The following is a 22,374-nucleotide window of genomic DNA, read 5'->3' on the forward strand; positions in this document are numbered from 1 at the left end:
GTTGAGCTCTGCCCTTTCTCCCTCCCACTTCAGCCAGAAGCTTACTTTTCAAGTGATTTGTGTTACCACCAACCTACCACTTTGCTGCTCTGTAACTGGGCTTTATGCTTTGCTGCGGGGAGAAAACAAACCCAACTGCCCCCCTGCCCCATCCCCGAGGTGCTCAAGCGGATCAGGTACTTGGTGCCATGGTCTGGTTGGTCAGCTAGGCCTGGGTGCTAGGTTGGGCTGGATGAGCTTGGAGCTCTCTTCCAACCTGTCTGACTCTATGAAGTGGCAGTGGTGCTCGCCCTTCAGCATTATGCAGGTCAAGAATAGGCTGGTTTGTTTGGCAGGGCACTTACAGCAGGTCTAACAGAGAGCTAAGGGGAAGGGCAGTAGTGAATCCAGATCCTGCACATTCCAGCAGGAAGGGGAGGCTCACTCTTGTCAGAATGCATACAGCAACAAACAAACTCACACCATGGAAGGCAAGAGTGCCAGAGAAGGCAGTGCTGCCTTTAGGTGGAGTCTCACTGCCCCCTCCTAATCTTAGAGCTGTGGCATAGAGACACCAGACCAAGTCACCACCATAAAATGAAATCACGGAATGGTAGGAGTTGGAAGGGACCTCTGGAGATCATCCTCTGCCAAGGCAGCTTCACCTAGAGATGGTCACACAGGAACACATCCAGGTGCCTTTGGAATGACTCTAGAGATGGAAACTCCACAACCTCTCTGGGCAGCCTTAAAGAAGCTTCTCATGTTTAAATGGAACTCCTTGGCTTGCAGCTTGTGCCTGTTACCCCTTGTCCTGCCACTGGGCACCACGGAACAAAGCCTGGTCCCATTCTCCTGGCACACACCCTTTGAGTATTGATCAGCACTGATGAGATCCTCCTCAGTCTCATTTCTGTTACCTTCCATTCCAGCCCATCCTCTCAAATCTCCTTCCCAAAGTTGCTCAATCCTGGTGCCAGAGAAAAACCCAGAGAGCCTGTGTACATCCTGGCTGGATCTGCAGGCTGCCATGCACACACACATACACAGAGTAGCTTCAATCTTCTCTGTGAGCCAGCGTGCAGTGGGATTTCATTACAGCACAAGCTGCAGGAGCTCAGTGCACTGCAGGCATTATTCAACAAGCTAAGGCCAAGCCACATTTTCAATCTCCAAGAGGAAGGGTGGTGACCTATACCAAGTTGTAAAGGAAACCACTCACAGGGTTATTTCAATACCCTTGCTAAAAACAGCCCCCTGGAATTATAAGAGCCTCTTCCTCATCCTGCTCAGAACAATTGGTTACAGATCCCTCACCATACATTAATTTCATAACTATATATATATATAAAATTCATGGAGACCAAAAGAAAATGAATCACAGCTCTGGCTCATGGGATTGTTCACTGCTCTGATTTCTCTGGTGGAAACCATCTCCCAAATTCCACAACAAGGACTCCAAAACTGAACTCAAGCCATGGCCTGAGCAGTGCCAAGTGCAGTGGGGCAAGCCCCTCCCTGCCCAAGCCCTGCACTAAAGCCAGCAAAGCAGTGCACTGTGTTGGCTGCACTTCAACTGTGAACAAAAGAGTGAACAAAAACAAGCAGGGGGGGAGAAAAACTGTTTCTGTGTGTAAAAAGGACTGTGCCACACAACAAAGCAGCAAACACTGCAGCAGCACACGCTGCAAAGCTCATCTCCCCTCCCACCCTCTGCACCTGATCCCTCAGTAAGCAGAGATACCAACCAATGTGAGCCTTCACCTGACACCAACAAAGGCTTCCAAAGGCTTCCAGATACAAGTTACTGCTCTTATCCCCTGTTTCAGAGGGACACTGATTTTTCATTGCAGTTACAGGGAGCAGTGTGCCAAGCAACAAGCTCAGTGGGCAAATGACTCTGCAGACACCCAGAGTGAAGGCTCACTCCATGCAGGATCAGCACAAACCTGCATTAGCTACAATTAATCCAGGTAAGAGAAGAGGATTTGTTCCCAGCTTCCACTGATTCTCTCTCTGGCAGCTTATTTCTGCTTTGCAGAAGGTTCAGGAATTGAGACTAGTGGGACTGACTTCTTAGGAAGCAGACCACTTGTGCACCTCTTCTCCTTATGGCTCAGCTTGCCATGCCACAGCACAGAAGATGAACCCACAACTCTAAAGCTCAACCAAAAACACGTCTCAGCAACAGAAATCTTGACTCACTACAGGCCCTTTGGCATATCTTGGCCTAAGGTTGGAAGCATGAAAGTCAATCCAGAAAAAAAAACCAAGCCTGAAGTAAACATCCTATGGCTCAGAAGCAGCTTCACTCCCTTTTGCCCACAGTGAAAGCTGGAAAGGGCTACATTCAGCTGAGAGCACACACAAGAACCCTCCAGCAGCTTTAAAAGCACCTATCAAAGACCCAACGGCAAAGCTCTGGAGCCACCCGAGCTCGTTAGCACCAGGCAAGCCAGTGCTGGATTTAAAGAGCTCCAGCTAAGAGCTGTAAGCCTACCCACAGGAAAACGCAGAGCAAGTTCTTGCACTCCGTGACACCTACCTCCGAGCGCACCTCCTGCCTGCTCCTGCGCGGCTGCCGGCAGCAGGCTGGTTACTCCTGGGGTCGGTACTGAATGCCAGCACCTTCCCCGGCAGCTCTAAGTTTAAAGGCACACAGCAGGTCCCAATATGTTCCAAAGCAGCCAACTCCCTATGGCTGACAGGTGTGCTCAATTGGACTAACGGTCTGCAGGTGGGAACGATCAGTGTTCCCCAGCACCACCACCACCTGCAGACTGCCACCCAGCACTCCATTTTGGGGCTGCTTTACCCGGAGTGCCTCTTTTCCTCCTGATGTCTGACTTGGCTTGAGAGGAACCCTCCCAGTACTCCCCTTCTAGAAAGAACACAGGAACAGGACAGCCTCAGGAGAAGGGGGCACAGGCTCTGCTCACTGCTCTCTAGGATAGAGCAAGGAGCAATGGATGGAAGCTGCAGCACAGCAGGTTCCAGCTCAACACAAGGAGGTACTTCTTTCCTGTAAGGGTCCCAGAGCACTGGCACAGGCTGCCCAGAGAGGCTGTGGAGCCTTTCTGGAGCCTTTCCAGGCCTGTCTGGATGTGTTCCTGTGTGCCCTGAGCTAGGTTGTATGGTCCTGCTCTGGCAGGGGGGTTGGACTGGATGATCTCTTTGGGTCCCATCCAGCCCCTGACATGCTGTGAGCCTGTGCACAGCTGGGCTCTGCTCTGCATCCACAACCACACCTTGGCCTTGCATTTCAGCTCTGGGAAGGAGGACCTGGGAGTGCTGGTGGACAAAGAAAGTTCACCGTATGCCAGCCCTGTGCCCTCAGGGAGATGAAGGCCAATGGCATCCTGGGGTGCACTAAGAAGAGTGTTGCCAGCAGGCTAAGGAAAGCTCTCTTCCCCTTCTGCTCTGCCCTGCTGAGAGCACAGCTGGAGTACTGTGTCCAGCTCTGATTTCCCCAGATCAAGGACAGGGAACTACTGGAAAGAGTTCAGCACAGAGCCACTGAGATGACGAGGAACAGCTTAGGAGGGAAGGCAGAGCGATTTGGGGCTGTTGAGCCTGCAGGACGCTGAGGGGACTCACACTGGAGCTGATGAACAGCTACAAACAAGCGGCAGGAGAGTGGAGCCAGCGGCGTGCAGGGACAGGCCAAGGGGCAGCTCCACACCAGCTCACGTACGACCTACTCTAGCTGGTCCTGCTCTGGCAGGGGGCTTGCACTGGATGATCTCTGAGGTCACTTCCAGCCTAAACCATTCTGTGACCTCTGGAGGACACTCCCAGCCCCTGACACTCTGTCGTTCCGTGTGACTCCAACCTGTCCTAGTGGCGGTGTCCCTGCCTATGGCGAGTGCTGGGACCAGATGACCTCTGAGGTCCCTTCCAACCTGAACCGTTCTGCGACTCTAGGCCAATGAAACAACACTCTTCCCTTGGAGGGTGGCAGAGCCCTGAACTAAGCTGCCCAGAGGAGCTGTCGAGTCTCCGTCTCCGGGGCACCCACCGGGACGTGTCCCTGTGCGCCTTGCTGCGGGCAGCCCTGCTCTGGCAGGGGCTCGGACCCGCCGGCCCCAGAGGGCCCTTCCAAGCCCCGCCGCGGCGGGGTCTGTGCCTTGGCAGCAGCGGGAGCTCCCCGGGCAGCACGGGCACCGCTCGGGGTCGGCTGTGGCACAGGCTGGGAAGCGTTTAGCTCCTCCGCGTGTGCCACTAACGGGGCCAGACTTTGTTCCAACACACCCCGAGGCCCCCCGGGCGCCCCGCGGCGGGTTAGCGCCATCACCATCCTCTCCCTTCTCCCGGTACCTTCCTGAGGGCCGCCCGCAGCTCGCCGTGCTCCGGCGCCTCGCCGCCGTCCCGCCGCCCCGAGCCGAGGCCGCGCCGCGGGGCCGCGCCGCCGCCGAGCGCCCAGAGCCAGCGCAGGCAGCGCCTGCCGCCGCGCAGCGCCATGGCCTGTCCGCCTGGGCCCCGCCGCGGCCGGCGCCGAGCTTTAAGCGCCCGCTCACGGTCGCCCCGGGACGGCCCTCTACCGCCCCGTCCCGTCCCTCCTCCCGCTCCTCTGCTCTGCAGGAGGCCACGGCAGGCTCTGGGGTTACAGCTTTGCTCTAACGCCAAGGAACGGGTGGCGAAAGCGGGCGCCGGCGAGCGCAGGGAGCCGTCCCCTGCCGCGGCAGGGCGTGCGGGGCGAGGGGGCGAGCCGTGCCCGCCGCGGGGCGAGCCACGAGGGCCTGGGCTGCTTTCGGGCTGGTTCCTTTATTTCTGTGAGAATAAACCCAACAAGAAGAAGGGCAGAAATCCGCTCCCGTGGCCGGCGGCGGGGACGCGCTGGAGACTCCCTAAGGGCACAGGTGCCTGCCCCGGCGGCCGGCGCTGGCTGCTGTCTCCTAAGCGATGACGCAGCCTCCCTTCTCCTTAAAGGGGTTCTTGTCCTCGGGAACCCCCTTCACCAGCGGGTCCTCGCCCGACCGCTCCTCGATGTAGTTCTTGATCTCTTCGGAGCACTTGGACACCTGGAGGGAAAGGACAGAGAAGCGGCCGCGTTACACCGCGCAACAGCAGCGCAGGGAACGCGCATCTTCCTCCCCCTTCTTTACTAGTCCCATCCCAAACATCTGCCCACAGCGGCAGCGCTCAGCACGGGCAGGCTCAGCTTCCCCTTCGTCGCAGCCCGATATTCACGGATTTTGCAGGTGCCGCCGGCAATGTGCTTGCTGCTTGGAGCAGCAGGTGCTGCATAGTTGAACTCGATGGGGTTTAATTAGCTAATTACCTAAACTTTAGGGGGGGGGGGAAATGTAGTTTCTTTTTAAAGCTACTTTTATCCTGCTGCAGAACACGCTCCCCTTCAGCAGCATCCTGAGTTGTGGTCAGTGGGTTCAAGATTATTTTCAATTTGAAGGTATTTAGGACTTTCAAAGTGGTTTTACCAAGCAGAACGTTCAGCAGTGTTGGTTTTTCTTCAGTGGTAACACAAATTGCTCTGGAGACAATCTACCTGAGGGTTACCTGGGGTTATTTTGAACAGTGGTTAGTAAACCAAGACTTCTGTGTTAGGAGAGACAATACCATGCAGCACACTCTGCAAACTGGCACTGATGTTGGTAAGCCTGCATGGAAAGCCTGCATGGAACCAAGGAGAAGGGAAAAGAAAGGAAAAAGGGAGGAGGAAGAAATGAGTTCAGTTGATGTCCAGACAGGAACACATGCAGCACATGTAGTGTCTGCAGAGCCTGGGAGTGCACCAACAAATCCCAACAGCTTCAGACATGTAGTGTCTGCAGAGCCTGGGGGTGCACCAACACATCCCACCAGCTTCAGACATGTAGTGTCTGCAGTGCCTGGGGGCACACCAACACATCCCACCAGCTTCAGACATGTAGTGTCTGCAGAGCCTGGGGGCACACCAACACATCCCACCAGCTTCAGACATGTAGTGTCTGCAGAGCCTGGGGGCACACCAACACATCCCACCAGCTTCAGACATGTAGTGTCTGCAGAGCCTGGGGGCACACCAACACATCCCACCAGCTTCAGACATGTAGTGTCTGCAGAGCCTGGGGGCACACCAACACATCCCACCAGCTTCAGGAGATCCTTGGCCATGCACCTCTGGTTTCCCTACCCTATGTCAGCAGACGCTTGTCCTTCAGCTGAACTATCTGATGTGCCCGAGGACATGCTCCTGGTTCAGCCTCCACCTCATCCCTCCCCTGCAGCAAAATCCCTGAGCTACAGCAGTGCAGAGTCAGCAGCAGGGGCTAGCTGTTGGCCAGGCCACCAGATGTATTTTATCGTAAGCCCCCTGCCCTTCTTTAGGAAGTGTGTTTTAATCCATAGCCAAAATCATGTCCAGAAGCCAAGTAAATTTACCTGCTGCAGCACAGACCAAGAGCATGGCCCTGCAAATTTCAGCTTTAAGCCCTAAGAACTCAGAGTTAATTCTCAACTGCTGCATAAAGTTAAGTTGTAACTACCTCTAGCTGCCTTACAGCAAACAAGAACTGGAGCCCACAAATCCCATTACACAAACCTTACTCTTCTGTGCCTCATAAACCCTTTCTTCATTCAAATTGGAGCACCTTACACCATGGTGAAATGGTGCTCCAGAGCATCTGCAGGAGCAGGGTTTGCTTCACCGCAGCACTCCTGGGATCCTTTTCACATAGAAGAAAAAATGTCTGCTTAAAAACATGCTCAGGTGGTGGTGGTGTTGCTGTTATTGTTACTGTCATTAGTAGTAGTATTGTTGTTGTTATCATCACAATTGTTATTATTATCCTCATTATTATTACACCACGTTATTGCTTGTGTTGTTATTTGTTGTTGCTATCATCAGTGTTATTGTTGATACTATCCTTATTATTACTGATCTTAACGTTATTATTCCCTGAGGGATGATATAGGTATCTACAAAGCTTTCATGTGGAGTCTTCAGTAGTGCTGGAGATTTAGACTAAGCTGTTAACACGTGAAGGGTGAGTGTCAGGAGGATGGAGCCAGGCCCTTCTCAGCAGTGTCCAGAGGCAGGACAAGAGGCAATGGGCACAAACTGGAACACAGAGAATGCCATCTCTGGAGGCATCCAAACCCACCTGAATGCATTCCTGCGTGGTTTCTCTGGGCGACCTTGCTCTAGCAGGGAGCTTGGACTCAATCACCTTGAGAGGTCCTTTCCAACCCCATTGGTGCTGTGATTCTGTGGTCTACAGTCACTGATATCTGACAGCTAAAATATGAACTGGCTTTCTTACCTCCTGGGCCCCATCCCTAGAATCACAGAATCAGTCAGGGTTGGAAAGGGCCACTAGGATCATCTGCTTCCAACCCCTAGACCTGCGATGGAGTTGGCGTGACTAATGCCACTGATTCTCACATGCAAATGTGTTTTAATCCAAACCAGAGCAGTTGATTTAGACACAGTTTGTTTCTGCTGGCATGCAGAATAACAAACAGGAGAAAAAGAACGCGAGTTTCATCGTGGAGGAAGAGGAGTTCTGCATGTCTTTCATCCACAGAAAGTGTGCAAAAACACCACAACGTCACTGGCAGCGACTTCCCTGGCTCGAATGGCTAAAACACAACGGGTCTGCTAGACAAGGCGGGACGGATGATGGCTCTGAGCCAGCAGTCACGGGATCGCAGAACGGTGCTGGCTGGGAAAGACCTCGCAGATCATGGAGTCCAACCATTCCCTAGCGCTGCCAGGGCTGGGGCTGAGCCATGTCCCTCCACTTTTCTGCCTCTTGGAAACACCTCCGGGGATGGGGGATTTAACCACCTCCCTGGGCAGCCTGTGCCAGGCTTTGAGAACCCTTTCAGTGCTTCGTCTCCCGCCCGTTGCCCGCGTACCGCACAGCGCGGGGAGCAGAGCAGCAGGGCGCGGAGCAGCGGGGCCGGGGGGAGCGGGGAGCTGCAGGTCTTCTCCCGCAGCCCGGCCGGGTGCGGTGCGGACTGAGCCGGGCCGGGGGATCCCAGCGCGTTTCGAGGGGGTTAACCGAGCTCGACGCGCTGCTCCTCGCCAGGCGAGGTTGCCTTGTGCTGGCGGCGCTACTGCAGGGACTCGCACGGGGTAGGAAGCCTTAGGGTGCCAAACGCACGAAGAGCGGCAGACGGCAGGCCGGTGCAGGCTCCTTGGGGGCAGCTTCTCCCGGGGGCGAAGCGCCCCTTCCCGTCCCGCTCCACAGCCACCCGCCCGAAGCAGCGCTGCGCCCGCTCGGTGCAGTGTCGGCAGCGGCGCCGCCGGTGCGTGCCCCAGAGGGACCCGTCGGTGCTCACCGCGGCCGTCCCAGCACAGCCGCGGCTCCCCGGCGAGCGGCTCCCGCAGGCGCCGCTGCGCTCCCGCCTCCGCCGGCCCCGCTCCGCTCCGGGCTGCCGCGCCCCTGCCCGCCCGACGTGCCCCCGGCCGCCGCATGAGCCCCCGGGCGCCCTGCCAGAGGAGTAAGGGGATTCTCCTCGTTCCCGACCCGCCCGGGCAGAACCCAGGGCCCCTCTCCGCGGCCACTCACCGGCTGCCTCTCCAGCTTCACTTCTTTCCGGAGCTGCTCCACTTCCATTTTCAGTTTGTCCTTCTCGCTCAGGTCCTCGATGTTGATGGCTGGCATCGTCTACACTGCCGAAGGAGGGAAGAAGGAGGACAAAAGGTTACCTCTGGACATCCAAGGCGCCGGGGCCGGAGCCCCCCAGGCGTTCGCCTAGCGGCGTTGCTGTGGGACGGCCGCCCCCGGCCCGCCCCCGGCCTCACTCACACGGTGCCGTCCGGGCTGTGCCGCTGCCCGCCGGCGGCCGCTTCCTCTCCGGCGCTCCTGGCACCCCTTTCCCGGCCTTTAAACCGTCACGTTAATCCCCTCTAACCGGATTAAACCCCCGCTGCCGGGCCGCCGGGGTGTTGACACGGGCAGCTCCTGCACAAGGCGCTTCGCCCTGGGCCCCCGTGGGACAGCCGGTGGCGGCAGCGGGGACCTGCAGCGACCCTCCCTGTGCTGGTCGCCTTCCTCTCTCCCTCTGCACCACTGGGAGTTTTGGGCCAACAGTGAGGTGTTTCTTCTCAGCCCCAGCTGACCCTCAGGGCGATTCTCTCTTGCCTTTGCCACCAGCGTCCCTGGGCTCCCTGCTCCTCTGCCACAGCAAAGGCAGCAGCAGGTGGTTCGCACAGGCACATTCCAGGATATTTGATCATTGCAACTGTGAATGGAATGGACTCAGAAGCAGAGAGTCATAGAATCACCCAGGTTGGAAGAGACCTGCAAGCTCATCATATCAGTCAGCCCTGTCCAATCAACCAGACCATGGCACTAAATGCCTCATCCAGGCTTGGCTTCAACACCTCTAGGGGTGGCGACTCCACCACCTCCCTGGACAGCCCATTCCAATGCCAATCACTCTCTCTGCCAACAACTTCCTCCTAACATCCAGCCTAGACCTGCCCTGGCACAACTGGAGGGGAAGGAACTGCCCTTGGGTCAAGTGTCCAAGCAGGCTGCCAGCCCATCGATGGCACAGCAGCTTTTTGTAGAACCACAGACTAGCAAGGGTTGGAAGGGACCTGTGGAGATCATCCAGTCCAACCCCCTGCTAGAGCAAGATCACCCAGAGTAAATCACATGGGAACCCATCCAGGTGGCTTTGGGATGCCTCCAGAGGAGGCCTTTCTGGGCAGCCTAGTCCAGTGCTCTGTCACCCTCACAGTGAAGAAATTGTCCCTTATGTTGAGGTGGAACCTCCTGTGTTCCAGTTCTGCTGTCAGTAATGTTTGCAAAGCAGCTCTGCAGCTCTGCACCTGCAGCTGTTGTGCCTGGCCTGCACTAAGTGTCTCTGAAGTCATGGAGTTAGGATGGGTGTAAAGGACTGAGCACTCCCTCCCAGAGAAGACACCAGGAGCTAGGAAATTATCCTCCTGATGCATATGCTTTAAAGGTCTAGATCTCAAATCAGGTGCTCTGCTCTTTGGGACAGAGTGGTTCCTCCATGACTGTTTGTACAGCACTTAGCATCCCTTCTTCTAGCAGCTCCTTTGTTTTTACAGACACTTCCCCAATCTAAGTGAGCATCTTTGCTGTTGCAGCTAAGGAGCAGCTGAACAAACACTGCCCTGTGCTGCAGGACTGATGGGATGAAATTGCATACCAGGAGCCACTGGTGGGATGGGTTCAGGCTTTGATTTGTGTGTGTGCACAGAGGACATGGAAAAGGTGGGAAATGATAGCCACATGGCAACAGTTGTTTTGCTGCTATTGTTTAGTAGTATTTCAGTGACTTCCTTTGCAATTCCAGCAAACCCTGATGGAAATTAAAGCACTTAGGGGTAGTCATATTAAAACCACCCAAGAGTTTCCTGGTGTTTCAAGGTGGCCTTCTGATTTATTTTCTGGAACCAGAATATGTCTGTTGCTTTTTTTGGTTGTTCTTTCCTACCAAGGAGACATTATTAGGCTGCCCAGGGAGGTGGTGGAGTCACTGTCCCTGGAGGTGTTAAAGACAAGACTGGATGGGGCACTTAATGCCATGGTCTGGTTGATTGGCCAAGGCTGGGTGCTGGGTTGGGCTGGCTGAGCTTGGAGGTCACTTCCAACCTATCCTGTCCTATCCTATCCTATCCTTTCCTATCCTACCCTGTTCTGTTCTATTCTAATTCTATTCTAATTACCAGAGTTTTTAATTATTAGAGAGCTGCTGTGCTAAGTAAGCTGAACAACATGCCTAAAACCAGGGTTTCTATCAGTCATAGAGGCAAGATTCTCAGAGAGCAGATGTGACCCATGGTGGTGCCTCAGAGTGTCCCAGGGTTTGGGGGTTTTGTGTTACCACAGCACTCAGTGATCATTTGCCAGTTGGTGATTCTGGAAAACAAGTGCTGGAAAAGAAGGGAGAGAGATGTCCTTCAGATCCTCTCAGAAGCCACATAGGTGAGGCTGGAATGAAATTTGCTTCTCTTTCTTGCCCTTATGAGAAGTACAATTAAGTCAGAAAGCTAAGGTGTGATCCTCTGTGGCATGAGAAGCAGAGGCCACGGGGAGAAAGCCAGTTCCTGCAATAACCAAAGTGCTGTGAAGTTCCTCCTCCTTACAACACAGACTGTGGCTTCTTCCCTGCAGGCCACAGATTTCCAGGGCTCAGTCCTGTAATCCCATGGAGGGCAGTGCCTGCCTGAAGGACTGGGGCCCAGCACCCTTGCCCTAAAGAACAATAAGAGATCAGATTAGCTTATTGTTATCTATAGGAGCACGCCTAATTTGCAGACACTCTTATCTCTCTTACTATATTCAATCTGAAGTGAACACTAATTAATGTAATGGCCCCGATGGATTAGAGAGGGAAAGTATGCTGCCTTCTCACCCTTTCTTCCCCCAGTCATGCTGGACTGTCTGGTGGGGTTAAGAACTGCACTATATCGAGTCACTGATTCAGAGGATCATTTTGCTTGGAAAAGATGTCCAAGCTCGTCCCGTCCAACCATTCTTTAAGTCTACCAAGGCTGGGGTGTACAGGGTTATCCCTCCTGGGGGGAGTGATCTTGAACCTGACCCCGAGGTGGTCTTGACCCCTCCCCAGGGGTGGGTCTGAAACACGACCAGGTGATGGCTGCCCACCCCCCCCTCCTGTCTAAAGAGCCATGAGAGCAGGGGGACTTCTGTTCTCACTCTCTGCCTGCATCACCATTCCTGTTTGCTGCTGCTCTTTGTTTCACCAGGTGGCCATCGTCACCACGAGTGGGACAAACCCCACTGCCATCAAATCTAGTTGTATATTTACCTATTCTGTACCTGGTTTTCCCTTCCCTCTATCTTTGTGACTTCCCTACCTCATATACCTTTTATTTATTGTGAAACTTTTCTTCTTTTAACTTCCAAATCACAGTGAGATTATTTATTTGGGTCTCTCCATCTTATTCCTTTTCTTTGGGAAAGAAGGGGGAAGAGCATCCTATAAATTGTTACTGGTTCTATCAGCTCTATTTGAGTCTCTGGGAGATTTAAATTAGAAGCTGGGCATGGGGCTAAACCATGGCCCTCAGCATATCTCTGCCTCTTGGAAACACCCCAGGGGATGGGGATTCAGCTTCCTCCTTGGGCAGCCTGTTGGAGGGTTTGAGAACCCTTTCAGTGGTGTCTTCTAATGTCCAACCTAAACCTCCCCTGGTGCAACTGGAGGCCATTTCCTCTGGTCCTGTCACTTGCTCCTACTGAGAGGAGACCAACTCGCACCTGGCTCCAGCCTCCTTTCAGGGAGTTGTAGAGCCTGAAGGTCTCCCCTCGGCCTGCTCTTCTCCAGGCTAAACACCTCAGTTCCCTCAGCTGAAGTCCAGCTCCTGGAGCTAGGCAGAGGTTTCGTCTCTTCAGCCGCCGCAAGCCTCCCTCTGCCCGCAGCGTCCCAGCGGGGAGCGGCCGCCGGGGGGCAGGGGGGCGTGGGAGGACTTTCGCTAAGTGACCCGTCCCGGATCTGGGATCTGTCCGTAATTAACAGGAAGCGCTCCGGGCATCATCTCTGATCCCGTAATGTGGAAAGGGAGGGGACAGCCCTGGACCTCGGCCAGCTCCCCGCAGCCCCGCGGTACAGCCCTCCGCCCCAGTGCTCCCCGGCAGCATCCCCCACCTCGTCCTGACCACAGATTGCCCCCACCCCCTCCCAGTCGACGGCAGGGCTGGGGGCTGCCCTTGGCCCCCGCCTCTGGGATCCCGGAGGTGCGCAGCCCGCGGCCGGCCGGGTCAGCGGGACCCTGCCGCTGCCCTGCCGCTGCCCTGCCGCTGCCCTGCCGCTGCCCTGCCGCTGCCCTGCCGCTGCCCGGCTGAATCAGCCCTTCCCCTCCCACCACATGCGCAAGGGGGAGGCGGCCCGGGGAAGCCGCTGGCCGCTTATAAAACGCTGCCGTCGGGCCGGGGAGCGCCGCTCACGCCGGGATCCCGCTGCCACCCGCCCGTACTCTCCTCTCCTCTCTTCTCTCTTCTCGTCTCCCGCCCGTCCGCCGTCGCGACATGGGCGCCGGGCGCCGGCGGCCGCTGTCCGCGCTGCTGCTGCCGCTGTCCGCGCTGCTGCCGCTGGCCTGCGCCGCCCTGGCCCCGCGGACCCTCACAGGTAGGAGCCGGCGCTCGGCGGCACTCCGCGGGCAGCTGCGAGGGGCCGGGGCCGGGGCCGCCTCCACCTCCGCCGCGGAGGTGGCCTGAGCCCCGGGCGCTGGTGTCTCCCCGCAGGGAAGCAGCTGGGCTGCCTGCTGCCCGCCGACGAGGGACCCTGCCGGGCCCTGGTGCCGCGCTGGTACTACGACAGGTACACGCAGAGCTGCCAGGAGTTTACCTACGGGGGCTGCCACGGCAACGCCAACAACTTCCTCACCTTCGACGACTGCGAGAAGAGATGCTGGACCATCAAGAGTGAGTCCGGGGAGCAGCCTCTGCTGCCCTCCCCAGTCCTGAGGGGGGGATGACTCGACGGGGTCCCGGTTCCGCGGAGTGCTGCGGGAGTGGCAGGGGGCTGGAGGGGGCTGTGGGAGCACAGTGGGGGAAGGAGGTCTTCAACCTCACCCTTTCTCCCCCTCCTGCCTGGGGCAGCTGCGGGTTTATGCAGAGAAAGCAGAGCGAGTTGTCTCGGAGTCGATGTGGAACTCTAGAGGGTGACTGGCATTGGGATGGGCTGCCCAGAGAGGTGGTGGAGTCGCTGTCTCTGACAGTGTTGAAGCCAAGCCTGGCTGGGGCACTTAGTGCCATGGTCTGGTTGATTGGCCAGGGCTGGGTGCTAGGTTGGGCTGGCTGAGCTCGGAGGTCTCTTCCAACCTGCTTGATTCTATGATTCTGTTTTAAGTGTCACTTAATATTAGAGCCAGTTGCTTACTAATGCCTCAGATTCCTCTGATCAAACTTGGCAGGCTGATCAGACCTGGCAATCTGATCAAACTTGGCAGGCTGATCAAACTTGGCAATCCTAACCCACTTTAAATGCAGGCAGTGGGACAAGCTGGGGCTTGCCTGCAGCTGGAGTAGCAGCGTTTTGTCTGCGCTGAGGACACGGAGCCTGGGGAGTCACTTCACAGTAGGTGAAATGATTTGGTTCTTTTGCAGAAGTGCCCAAAATCTGCCGGCTGGAGGCTGATGGAGGACCTTGCAGGAGTCACCTAAGAAGATTTGCCTTTAACTTGAGCTCCATGAGATGTGAGGAGTTTGTCTACGGCGGCTGCTACGGGAATGCCAACAACTTCAGAGATCTGCAGTCTTGTGTGGACCACTGCCTGCCAGAGAAAAGTAATGGCTGTCCCAAGCTGTTAATAAAAGAGATGGTTTGAAAGTGAGACGAAGATGATATTTCATTTGCTGTTCTCCTCTGGATTGCCTGGACAGTGGTAGCTTGGAAGACTTTCTGTGGAGTAGATGTTTGTTGTCTGCATCGTCTTGTGGCTTGCCTCAGCTGCTAGTTGAAAGAGCGAAGATGCAGTTGAGTCTTAGCTTAATTTTGTGACCTTAAATCTGCCCAGGGCTACACCCAAACGATCTCTTGGCTTCTAGAGAGCTGTACTTGTGGCATCTGGAGGCAAGTAAGGCTGGAGACCTGTGCTGGGGCAGGTTAGTGCTTGGAATCACGTTCAGGGCAGTGGTACTGGAGCATGGAGCAGAGGTGTCTAACGCTGAGGCCTGAGATGCTATTTAGGTGGCTTGAGCAGCTCAGCTTCTGATACAAGTGTTCTGCCTGCCCTGACTCTCCAGCATATGAGCTTTAAAGAAGAGAGGTAGTAATTAAGAGCAGGTGACTACAACTAAGTGTTGTCATGAACAGCAGGTTAATATCCAGAGCAAGACTTGAAGAAGAGGGATGGCCCAGAACCTATAAAAGCTGTCACAGCCTGAGGTTTATTAGTGCTTGAGGAGACAGTTATTTCTGGCCAGTGGCAGATTGTCAGCCTCTCCTCAGCTCTCTGCTGAATTGTTTTCACTTTCTCTGCTGCACATCCATGACAATGATGGAAGCTCTCCAGAGAGGAGTGAAGTTTTGGTGAGGCAAAGTGAAACAGGATTCTCATGAGGAAAGTGGTGAAGTTTGTACTTTTTGCTGCAGTGGGCAGGTTTGGCTGGCAAGATCACAGCAAGGGTAATCAGAAGTGTGCCTTCTCCCTCCGCAGAGGCAATCCCACTGGAGTTGTTGTTCTGTGTCTGTATAGCTGTGGAATCAGGCTTCTGGGCAGGCTGTGTAGGTCTCTCAGCTGTCCTGCATGTGGCACCACGAATGAGGAAAGCCAATGGATTTCCCCTGTGACATCCTGTTTTCTGGAACTGCCTGTTGCTTTCTCAGGTTCCTAACTCCCAGGAATCAGTTGCAGGAAGCTTCTGCACTCCCTGGCAATAGGCACATCAATCCAATGGGAGCAAGAGCTGTTTAGCCCCGTTTCTCAGAGGGTAAACCATAAGCAGCAGGACCCAGATTACATTCTGAGAGCTGTGTGTTTCACTGATGTCATTCTTTTTTCTCTCTTCTTCATTTTTGTTCCTTTTTTCCCCAGCTGGTCCCTTGCTATGCTACAGCCCAAAGGATGAAGGTCTGTGCTCTTCCTCTGTGCCTCGCTATTACTACGACAGCAAGGCCAAGGCGTGCAAGGAGTTCAAGTACAGCGGCTGCGGAGGAAACGCCAACAACTTTGTCTCTGAGGCTGACTGCTACAACGTCTGCAGGAAAGGTGAGCAGTTCTGCTCAGTCACAAGCAGAGAGCCCAATCCAACCACCACTGACAGCTGCTCTCAGCCTCCTCTTGCTCGCCTTGCCCTGCCGCAGGTTGTCGATGCCTTTGGGGTTTGGCATTGTCAGAGGCAGAGAAGGGACTTTCTTCAGGGGCTGGTAGTGATAGGATTAGAAGGAATGGATTGAAGCTTGAGAGGGGAGATTTAGACTGCAGATTAAGAAGAGATTCTTTCCAGGGGGGGGTGATGAGATGCTGGAACAGTTTGCCCAGGGAGGTTGTGGATGTCCCTCCCTGGAGGTGTGGAAGGCCAGGCTGGATCAGACCTTGGGCAAGCTGGGCTGCTGGGAGGTGGGGTTGGAACTAGGTGATCTCTTCCAACCCAACCCAGGCAGCTGAGAATCAGAACTAAATCCTTCTTCAAGATCAGTACAATGTGAGGAGGTGACAGCACTGTTGAGTGAAGCATAGGGAAGGGCACACAAACAGGCTGATGAACTTAGAGCCCACAAGGAATCCCTCTTTGAAGCGCTGAGTGCCAGCAGCAACACTCTTTAGGGCCTCCTTCCCTTCCAGATGTTTTTTCAGCAGGAGTAAAGTGAGTTGTGAAATCAGTTTAGCTCTTTTCCTTCATAGTTTTGGTATTCCCTGCTGCTTTTTCCCATTCCCAGTGCTAAAGATTTCTGCCTCCTCACTTGTGCTGAGTCAGCTGCTCCTCTGGCCATGAGAGGAAGGCTTGGGAATGTTAGTTGGTTTTTTTATGTATATATAATGTTTTTATTCAAATCAGCTACTGACTCTGCTTGGAACTCAGAACAGTTGAGCTTTTTCCTGCAGTCATATGCTCATTACAGCTACTGCAAGTTTTAATACTCCAGCTTATTTAATTTGATATGTAAATCGAGGAGGGAAAAGCATAATTAGATGTTGAAGCCCAGAGCACTCAGGAAGCAGACACAGCACAGTATTTCAGACATTAATACCAGAGGGGCTGTATCTAGCATGGATATTGGCTTGGGGAAAAAACAGAGGAGCCAAGAAGCAGCTTGTTCTAAGCAGGGGATATGCACAAGGTCCAAGTACTTTGGTATTTAAGAGTAGTCAGAAAACTGAAGTCAGGAGATGATTTTTGAGTTCTAGGCTAGCTGGGGTGAAGAGTGCACCCCTGAGCCCAGTCCTCAGAAGTAAAAATGCTGCCTGGCAGTTAGCCATGATGGGATTATTTCTGTGGGTGACAAGGCTGAGTGTGTCCCTGCCATTCTGCTATTATGAGAGAGTCTTTAATAGCTAAGTCTCCCTGACACGCTTGTGATGATGTAACCTGCATTTATTACCACCTGGGAAGTGCTAGGGCCAGGCTCCAGCCTAAGTGTGCAGAGAGAGGAGGAAAGAAACTGCCTCTTCAGCATCTCAGCCCTGCCCACACCCAGCCAGCTCCAGCTGGGGCTTCCCCTTCCTCACTCCTCTGTGGAAGCAGAAGGGCACAGTGCCTGTGTCCCCAGGAGAGCACAGGTAGCCTGATGGAAAGGGTTTGAAGCTTTTTCCCCAGCTTCTGCATTTCACAATCCAGCAAGGCTTGGCAACACCAAAGCCCATAGTTAAGGGCATAATTAGTGCTAATTAATGTTGTGCTATCCATATTCATTTCTATAGCTTGGGAGGGTAGAGCGACATGAAGCAAATCTTTCAGGCAGCTTAAACCACTCCTGCTCCCAGAATTCCCTCCCCAGCATCTTTTCCTGTTACCTTTTGGAGTCTGAAGTTGAATTCATTTGCCCTTCCCTTGGCAAACACACAGCTGCTGGGAACGTTGATTGGTGGCTTTTGGAGTGGAAAGGTTTCTGATTGAGTCCATGACATAAAGTTTGGCTTGGAAAAGCAATCCCTTGGAGTTGACAGTGGTCGGGCTGAGAACTGGGCCCTGTGGGCTGGTACCTGGATAGCAGAGAAGGAGAAGGTTTCCAGTCAGATTTGCAAAGTGCTTCTGAGCCTCAGTGACACATTTCAGGCAACCTTCATGAGCATTCCTGGGCATAACCCTGATGGTCTTGACCCACTCTTCACTCAGTTCTGTGCAGCAAGCCAAATCTTGTCACCTTGGCAAGCTGCTGGTTGTATTTTACCCTTTATTCCACTGCTGTGCAGAGGAATGCAATAAGAGTTATTTTTCATGCAATGGTTTAGGTTGGAAGGGACCTCCAAGATCATCCAGTTCTAATCTCCCCCTACAAAGGCAGGGACAATTGGGAGAGGTCACTCAAGGCCTTGACCAGCCTGGTGCTGAACACCTCCAGAGAGGTTGTGCAGCACAGAATCACCCAATGTGATCTTTGATCACATTGGGTGATTCTGTGCTGCACAACCTCCCTGGGCAACCTCTGCCAGTGTCTCACCACCCTCACTGTGAACAACTTCTTCCTAACATTCAGTTTGAATCTCCCCTCTGCCATTTTAAACCCATTCCTCCTTGTCCCTTCATTACAAGACCTCTTTTGGGGTTGGTTTTGGTGGTTTTTTTTTCAGAGAGAGCACTGTGTTTACTTCATCCTGTCACTGCAGGACAGCTAGAAAAGACTTTGATGCTTGCTCAGGAGAAGCGCAGCAGAATAGGGCTCTAGTGCCAGAGGTGGAGACCTTAGAGCCTGTGAAAATAGGGTGCCCAGAACACGTCTTACTGTTCCTGACGTGTTTGTTGTTGTTGGATCAAATGCTTGAACAGCATAACATGGGGAGAAAAAGACCCAAGCCAAACAAAGAGGAGGATGAGGTTTGTCATCCTGTTGCCCTAACTGCTTCCTTTGTTTCCTCAGCAGGGACTCAGAAGCCCAGACTCAGCAAGGCAGGCAGCGCCTTCCGCAGGAGGATGGAGATCAAACTGGTGAAGAGGCCTCACACCTCCCACCCCAAGTCCTAAGGCTGCCGTGCACTTGGCTGTTTGGAACACTACCACCTGACCCCACTGCCCTCTTTTGTAAGATAGTTTGTACACAGCAGTGCAGCTCTGCCTTTCAGAGCTGCTTTTTATCTCCAACTGCATTTAATAGAAGAGGAATGAGCCCAAGTTTGGTTCTTCTGCTCTGTTGCCCTTGCAGTAGCACTTTGGCAAAGCCAAGGGTTGAGATTTCCATGTTTTTATGGGGGAGTGTTAGTACTGCTCTGAGAGAGTATTTCAGCTGTTCCTTAGTGTGGCTAAGGAGGTTACAAAGCTCCATCTCCACCATGGATGGGTTTTGTTGGCATCCTCTGCTTGCTAGGGAAAAGGATGCCCTGGAAGGAGTGTTGGGAGCTTCATTGCCCTGCTGGTTTACACACTTTGCACTGCCGTTTAAGCAGGTTCTCCTTCACAGTTGTGCTCACAGCCAAGGCTTTCAGGAGCTTTCATAGCAACAAAAGAAGCATAAACTTCACTCTGGCCCTTCCCAGAAGGAGGAGAGGGGCCAGGCATACTGCTAAACACACTGACAAAGGCGATGAATAAGCTAGGGGAGGGTTCGAGTGGACAAAGCAGCTGTTACTTGTTCATGCTGTTTGAAATGCCTGCTGAGTTATGCTCCAGGTCCTCCCGTGGCATAAACCAACATCTCTGCCTTGATTTTAATGGAGCTGTGCTGGTTACACCTGCTGAGGATCTCATGGACAGCTGTGTTTGTGGTGGCTGTTACAGCAGAAGCTTCTGCAGGTCTCCTGTAACCCCTCTTTGGAGGCTCTGTTGCATTTCTTGTGACAGGTTATGCCTCTGATGATACTAAACCTCCTTTCATGTTTTGTATTTGAGCTGTGTCTGAGTCTCAGTTAATTTCACCTACCCTGTTTAGCCAAACATCAGTTCCTAAGTATGTGTTAATGACATATTTGAGGGGAAAGGAAAGAAAAGCCCCAAGACCAAGAGGGGAGAGGTGGTTCTGTCATGATCATGAATTAGTTGTGTACACCAATGTGTAATGGAGCCTATTATTTACTGATTATGATTCAAGCAGAGTTTAGTTGGCTCTTCAAGAGTTTCCTTAGTGCTGAGCTCTTTTCTTGGAAGAAAGGCAGTAAATGGCACTGGTGTCACTCACCCCCAGCACTTTCTGTGGCTCTGCTGGCTCTCCCTAAAGAGCTGCTCTCAGAGGGCTGCTTAGTTAAGCTGATTGTCTGCTGCTGGCTCTCCTATTGGATGTTGCACTGTCATCTGGAGAGCTGTTGTGTGGGTGGCAAGCAGGCTGTTGGCTCAAAATACCTTTGGTTTTCAGGCAGGAAATTCCAAGTGTGTGCCTTAGCCCAATTTCAGGGGGGAAAGCTGATGGGGGAAGTAGTGAAGATGTTTTCCTCACTGATTTTTCTTTCACTGCTGCTGGATTTTCAACAACAGCAGCCAGCTGTGCTTGCTGTCCTTTTGCTACCACTGCATTGCTGGTTCTTGATGTCAAACCCCCCCTTTCCAGTACGTCTGTTGCTGAGTGTAGATGGGTGAGCATGCTGCACGGCAGAACGCTGCAGGCAGCTAGTGGCACAGTCTGGAGTTTGTGCTGTGCCCAAGCTCTGCTGCTGAGCAGCCTTCTCTAACCTCCCTGGACACCCACAGACACTGCCTGTCCCTGCCCTCAGGCTGTACATTTTGGCCATGTTGCTTAGAGCAGCAGCCCAGAGTGTCCCACCAGAGTGAAGAAGAGGGAGAGGATCACCTCCCACAACCTGCTGGCCAGCTCTTGAGCTGCTCTAATATCTTTCCAGCCCTCTGTGGCTTTGACTAATTGAAATAACTCTCTATCATCTCAGCATTTTCTCTGACTCATGACTGACTTCCTTTTCAGTGTGCTGATGAAACAACACCGGCCCAAGGCTGGCTCCACTCTTAGCATTTTGCCCTGTTGCAAATGAACACAGCCCATACCAGCCTGCAAATTAACTTTTATTACAGTAGCCAGTGTCCAGCAGCTGCTGGTTTTGTGTGTCACAGGGCAGACTTCCACTGCAGGGGAGGGAAGCTGTGATCATAATCAGTTGGGCTCTTGTCATGCACAGGCAAAGTGCCACTGAAACTCCTGCCTGGTGATGTGCATGGGACAGGCACAGCTGCTGCTGAAATCAGCAGGGTCGTTTGAGCTCCATTACTGCTCTTTAGATTTCCATTGCAACCCATCCCTCAGGTTCTGTTCTCAGTGGCAGCTTGTAAAGAAGTGCATCAAAACCTCTCTAAACATGAGTCTGCTCTGATTCTTCATCCCCAGCCTGTGGCAGCACTCAGGGGTTTGCTTGGTGAAGTGTTGCCAGAGCAAGAGAGTGGCTTAAGCTTTACATTTCAGTCCAATGTTAAGTATCAGAAAGGCAAGGGGGAAAAAAGGGAAGGTTAAAAAAATAATAAAAAGAGATCAAAAGGCCAAAAAAAAAAAAAAAGGAGGGGAAGGGGGGGAGGAAAGGAAGGAAAGAGGAAAAAAAGTAAAAGGGAAAAGGGGGAGGGAAGGGGAAAAAAGTTAAAGGGGGAGAATGAAAGAAAAAAGGGGGCAAGGTAAAAGGGGAAAAAAGGAAGAAAAAAGTAAAAGGAGGGGAAAAGTGAAGAGTAGAAGGGGGAAGTAAAAGGGGGGGAAAGTGAAAGAAAAAAGGGGGAAAGGTAAAAGGGGGGAAGTGAAGGAAAAAAGAGGGGGAAGGCAAAAGGGGGGAACGCAAAAGGGGGAAGGCAAAAGGGGGGACAAGTTAAGGAAAAAAGGGGGGAAAGTAAAAGGGGGGAAGTGAAGGAAAAAAGAGGGGGAAGATAAAAGGGGGGAAAAGTGAAGGAAAAAAGAGGGAGAAGGCAAAAGGGGGGGGAAAAGATGGAAAAAAGGGGAAAGGCAAAAGGGGGGGAAGTGAAGGAAAAAAGAGGGGGAAGGTAAAGGGGGAAAAGTGAAGGAAAAAAGAGGGGGAAGGTAAAAGAAGAGAAAAAGTGGGAGAAGGTAAAAGGGGGAGAAGTGAAGGAAAAAAGGGGGAAGGTAAAAGAAGGGGAAAAGTGGGAGAAGGTAAAAGGGGGAGAAGTGAAGGAAAAAAGGGGGGAAGGTAAAACAAAGAAAAAGCCAAGGGAAAGAAGAATAATAAAGAGGGCAAATGAGGAGAAATGCAATTGGCTGTTCCTGATAAGCTAACTGGTGGCAAGGCAAATGTCAGCCCATCTCATTTCAACAGTGATTTACCCCAGTAAATGCCTTTCTCCCACTCAATTCCTTACCTCAGGTGCAAGATGGCAATGAGGTCAGCTTGTATCCCTGCAGCTGCATTTCTGACTGCCAGAAGTATCCTCTGTTCCTTCTCCTCAGCTGGGGAGGGAAGTGGAAAAGAAGAAACATTCCATGTTTTAAAGTAGTTTTTCAGACACAATGAACCACTGAAATGAAAAGGGGAAAATCACTGACCTGGGTCTCAGATCTCTGCAGCAACCTGAAAGGAGGCTGGAGCCAGGTGGGGGTTGCTTTCTACTCCCTAGTGACAAGGAAATGGTAGGGCCAAGGAAATGGCCTCAAGCTGCACCAGGGGAAGTTTAGGATGGGTATTAGAAGAAAATTATTGACTGAAAGGGCTCCCAAAACCTGGCACAGGCTGCCCAGGGAGGTGATTGAATCCCCATCCCTGGAGGTGTTTCAGAGAGGCAGAGCTGTGGTGCTGAGGGCCATGGCTTAGCCTTGGCAGGGTTGCAGAATGGAGTGGATGATCTGAAAGTTTCTATGACTCCTAGGAGGGACTTGTTTTCTTCTGTAGCAAACACAGTCTTTTACACTACA

The 22,374-nt window shown here is 53.1% G+C and overlaps 3 protein-coding genes across 9 annotated transcripts in view; 1 reads left to right on the forward strand and 2 right to left on the reverse strand.

The window, feature by feature from the left end:
• LOC135187797 (probable acyl-CoA dehydrogenase 6) overlaps positions 1-4,497 on the reverse strand; it is a 60,770-nt gene extending 56,273 nt beyond the window's left edge. For 2 of the 3 annotated variants that reach the window (XM_064166807.1, XM_064166806.1), the window contains exon 1: positions 4,297-4,497. In XM_064166807.1, coding sequence (XP_064022877.1) covers positions 4,297-4,440 — 144 coding nt within the window. In that variant the 5' untranslated portion in view covers positions 4,441-4,497. The remainder of the gene's footprint in view (positions 1-4,296) is intronic. The other variant, XM_064166805.1, reaches the window with a different exon arrangement.
• A 230-nt stretch (positions 4,498-4,727) lies between these two features.
• LOC135187804 (guanine nucleotide-binding protein G(I)/G(S)/G(O) subunit gamma-11) lies at positions 4,728-13,493 on the reverse strand. 4 transcript variants are annotated; one of them, XM_064166822.1, is made up of 3 exons: positions 13,318-13,493; positions 8,496-8,594; positions 4,728-5,000 (listed from the first exon to the last, which is right to left on the reverse strand). In XM_064166822.1, exons 1-3 carry the CDS (start codon positions 13,348-13,350, stop codon positions 4,875-4,877), a joined length of 258 nt encoding a protein of 85 aa, XP_064022892.1. In that variant the 5' UTR covers positions 13,351-13,493; the 3' UTR covers positions 4,728-4,874. The 4 variants fall into 4 exon arrangements, with proteins under 4 accessions (XP_064022892.1, XP_064022894.1, XP_064022893.1 ...); XM_064166824.1 differs by having other exon boundaries at positions 8,496-8,599; positions 13,318-13,421; XM_064166823.1 differs by lacking the exon at positions 13,318-13,493 and adding an exon at positions 8,738-9,007 and having other exon boundaries at positions 8,496-8,599.
• TFPI2 (tissue factor pathway inhibitor 2) lies at positions 12,925-19,417 on the forward strand. 2 transcript variants are annotated; one of them, XM_064166820.1, is made up of 5 exons: positions 12,925-13,059; positions 13,176-13,355; positions 14,040-14,219; positions 15,470-15,643; positions 18,454-19,417. In XM_064166820.1, exons 1-5 carry the CDS (start codon positions 12,960-12,962, stop codon positions 18,555-18,557), a joined length of 738 nt encoding a protein of 245 aa, XP_064022890.1. In that variant the 5' UTR covers positions 12,925-12,959; the 3' UTR covers positions 18,558-19,417. The 2 variants fall into 2 exon arrangements, with proteins under 2 accessions (XP_064022890.1, XP_064022891.1); XM_064166821.1 differs by having other exon boundaries at positions 18,457-19,417.
• The last annotated feature ends 2,957 nt before the right edge of the window (positions 19,418-22,374 follow it).

This window comes from Pogoniulus pusillus, chromosome 28, assembly GCF_015220805.1.
Source record: "Pogoniulus pusillus isolate bPogPus1 chromosome 28, bPogPus1.pri, whole genome shotgun sequence".
NCBI lineage: Eukaryota > Metazoa > Chordata > Aves > Piciformes > Lybiidae > Pogoniulus > Pogoniulus pusillus.

Excerpts from the sequence above, each read along its gene's own strand:
- TFPI2 (XM_064166820.1), top strand. The coding sequence starts at position 12,960 with ATGGGCGCCGGGCGCCGGCGGCCGCTGTCCGCGCTGCTGCTGCCGCTG. Across the intron at positions 13,060-13,175 it reads GGCCCCGCGGACCCTCACAG|GGAAGCAGCTGGGCTGCCTG; the intron begins GTAGGAGCCGGC and ends GTCTCCCCGCAG. Across the intron at positions 15,644-18,453 it reads CTACAACGTCTGCAGGAAAG|CAGGGACTCAGAAGCCCAGA; the intron begins GTGAGCAGTTCT and ends TTGTTTCCTCAG.
- LOC135187804 (XM_064166822.1), bottom strand. The coding sequence starts at position 13,350 with ATGGTCCAGCATCTCTTCTCGCAGTCGTCGAAG. Across the intron at positions 8,595-13,317 it reads TCTTCTCGCAGTCGTCGAAG|ACGATGCCAGCCATCAACAT; the intron begins GTGAGGAAGTTG and ends TCGGCAGTGTAG. Across the intron at positions 5,001-8,495 it reads TGAAGCTGGAGAGGCAGCCG|GTGTCCAAGTGCTCCGAAGA; the intron begins GTGAGTGGCCGC and ends CTTTCCCTCCAG.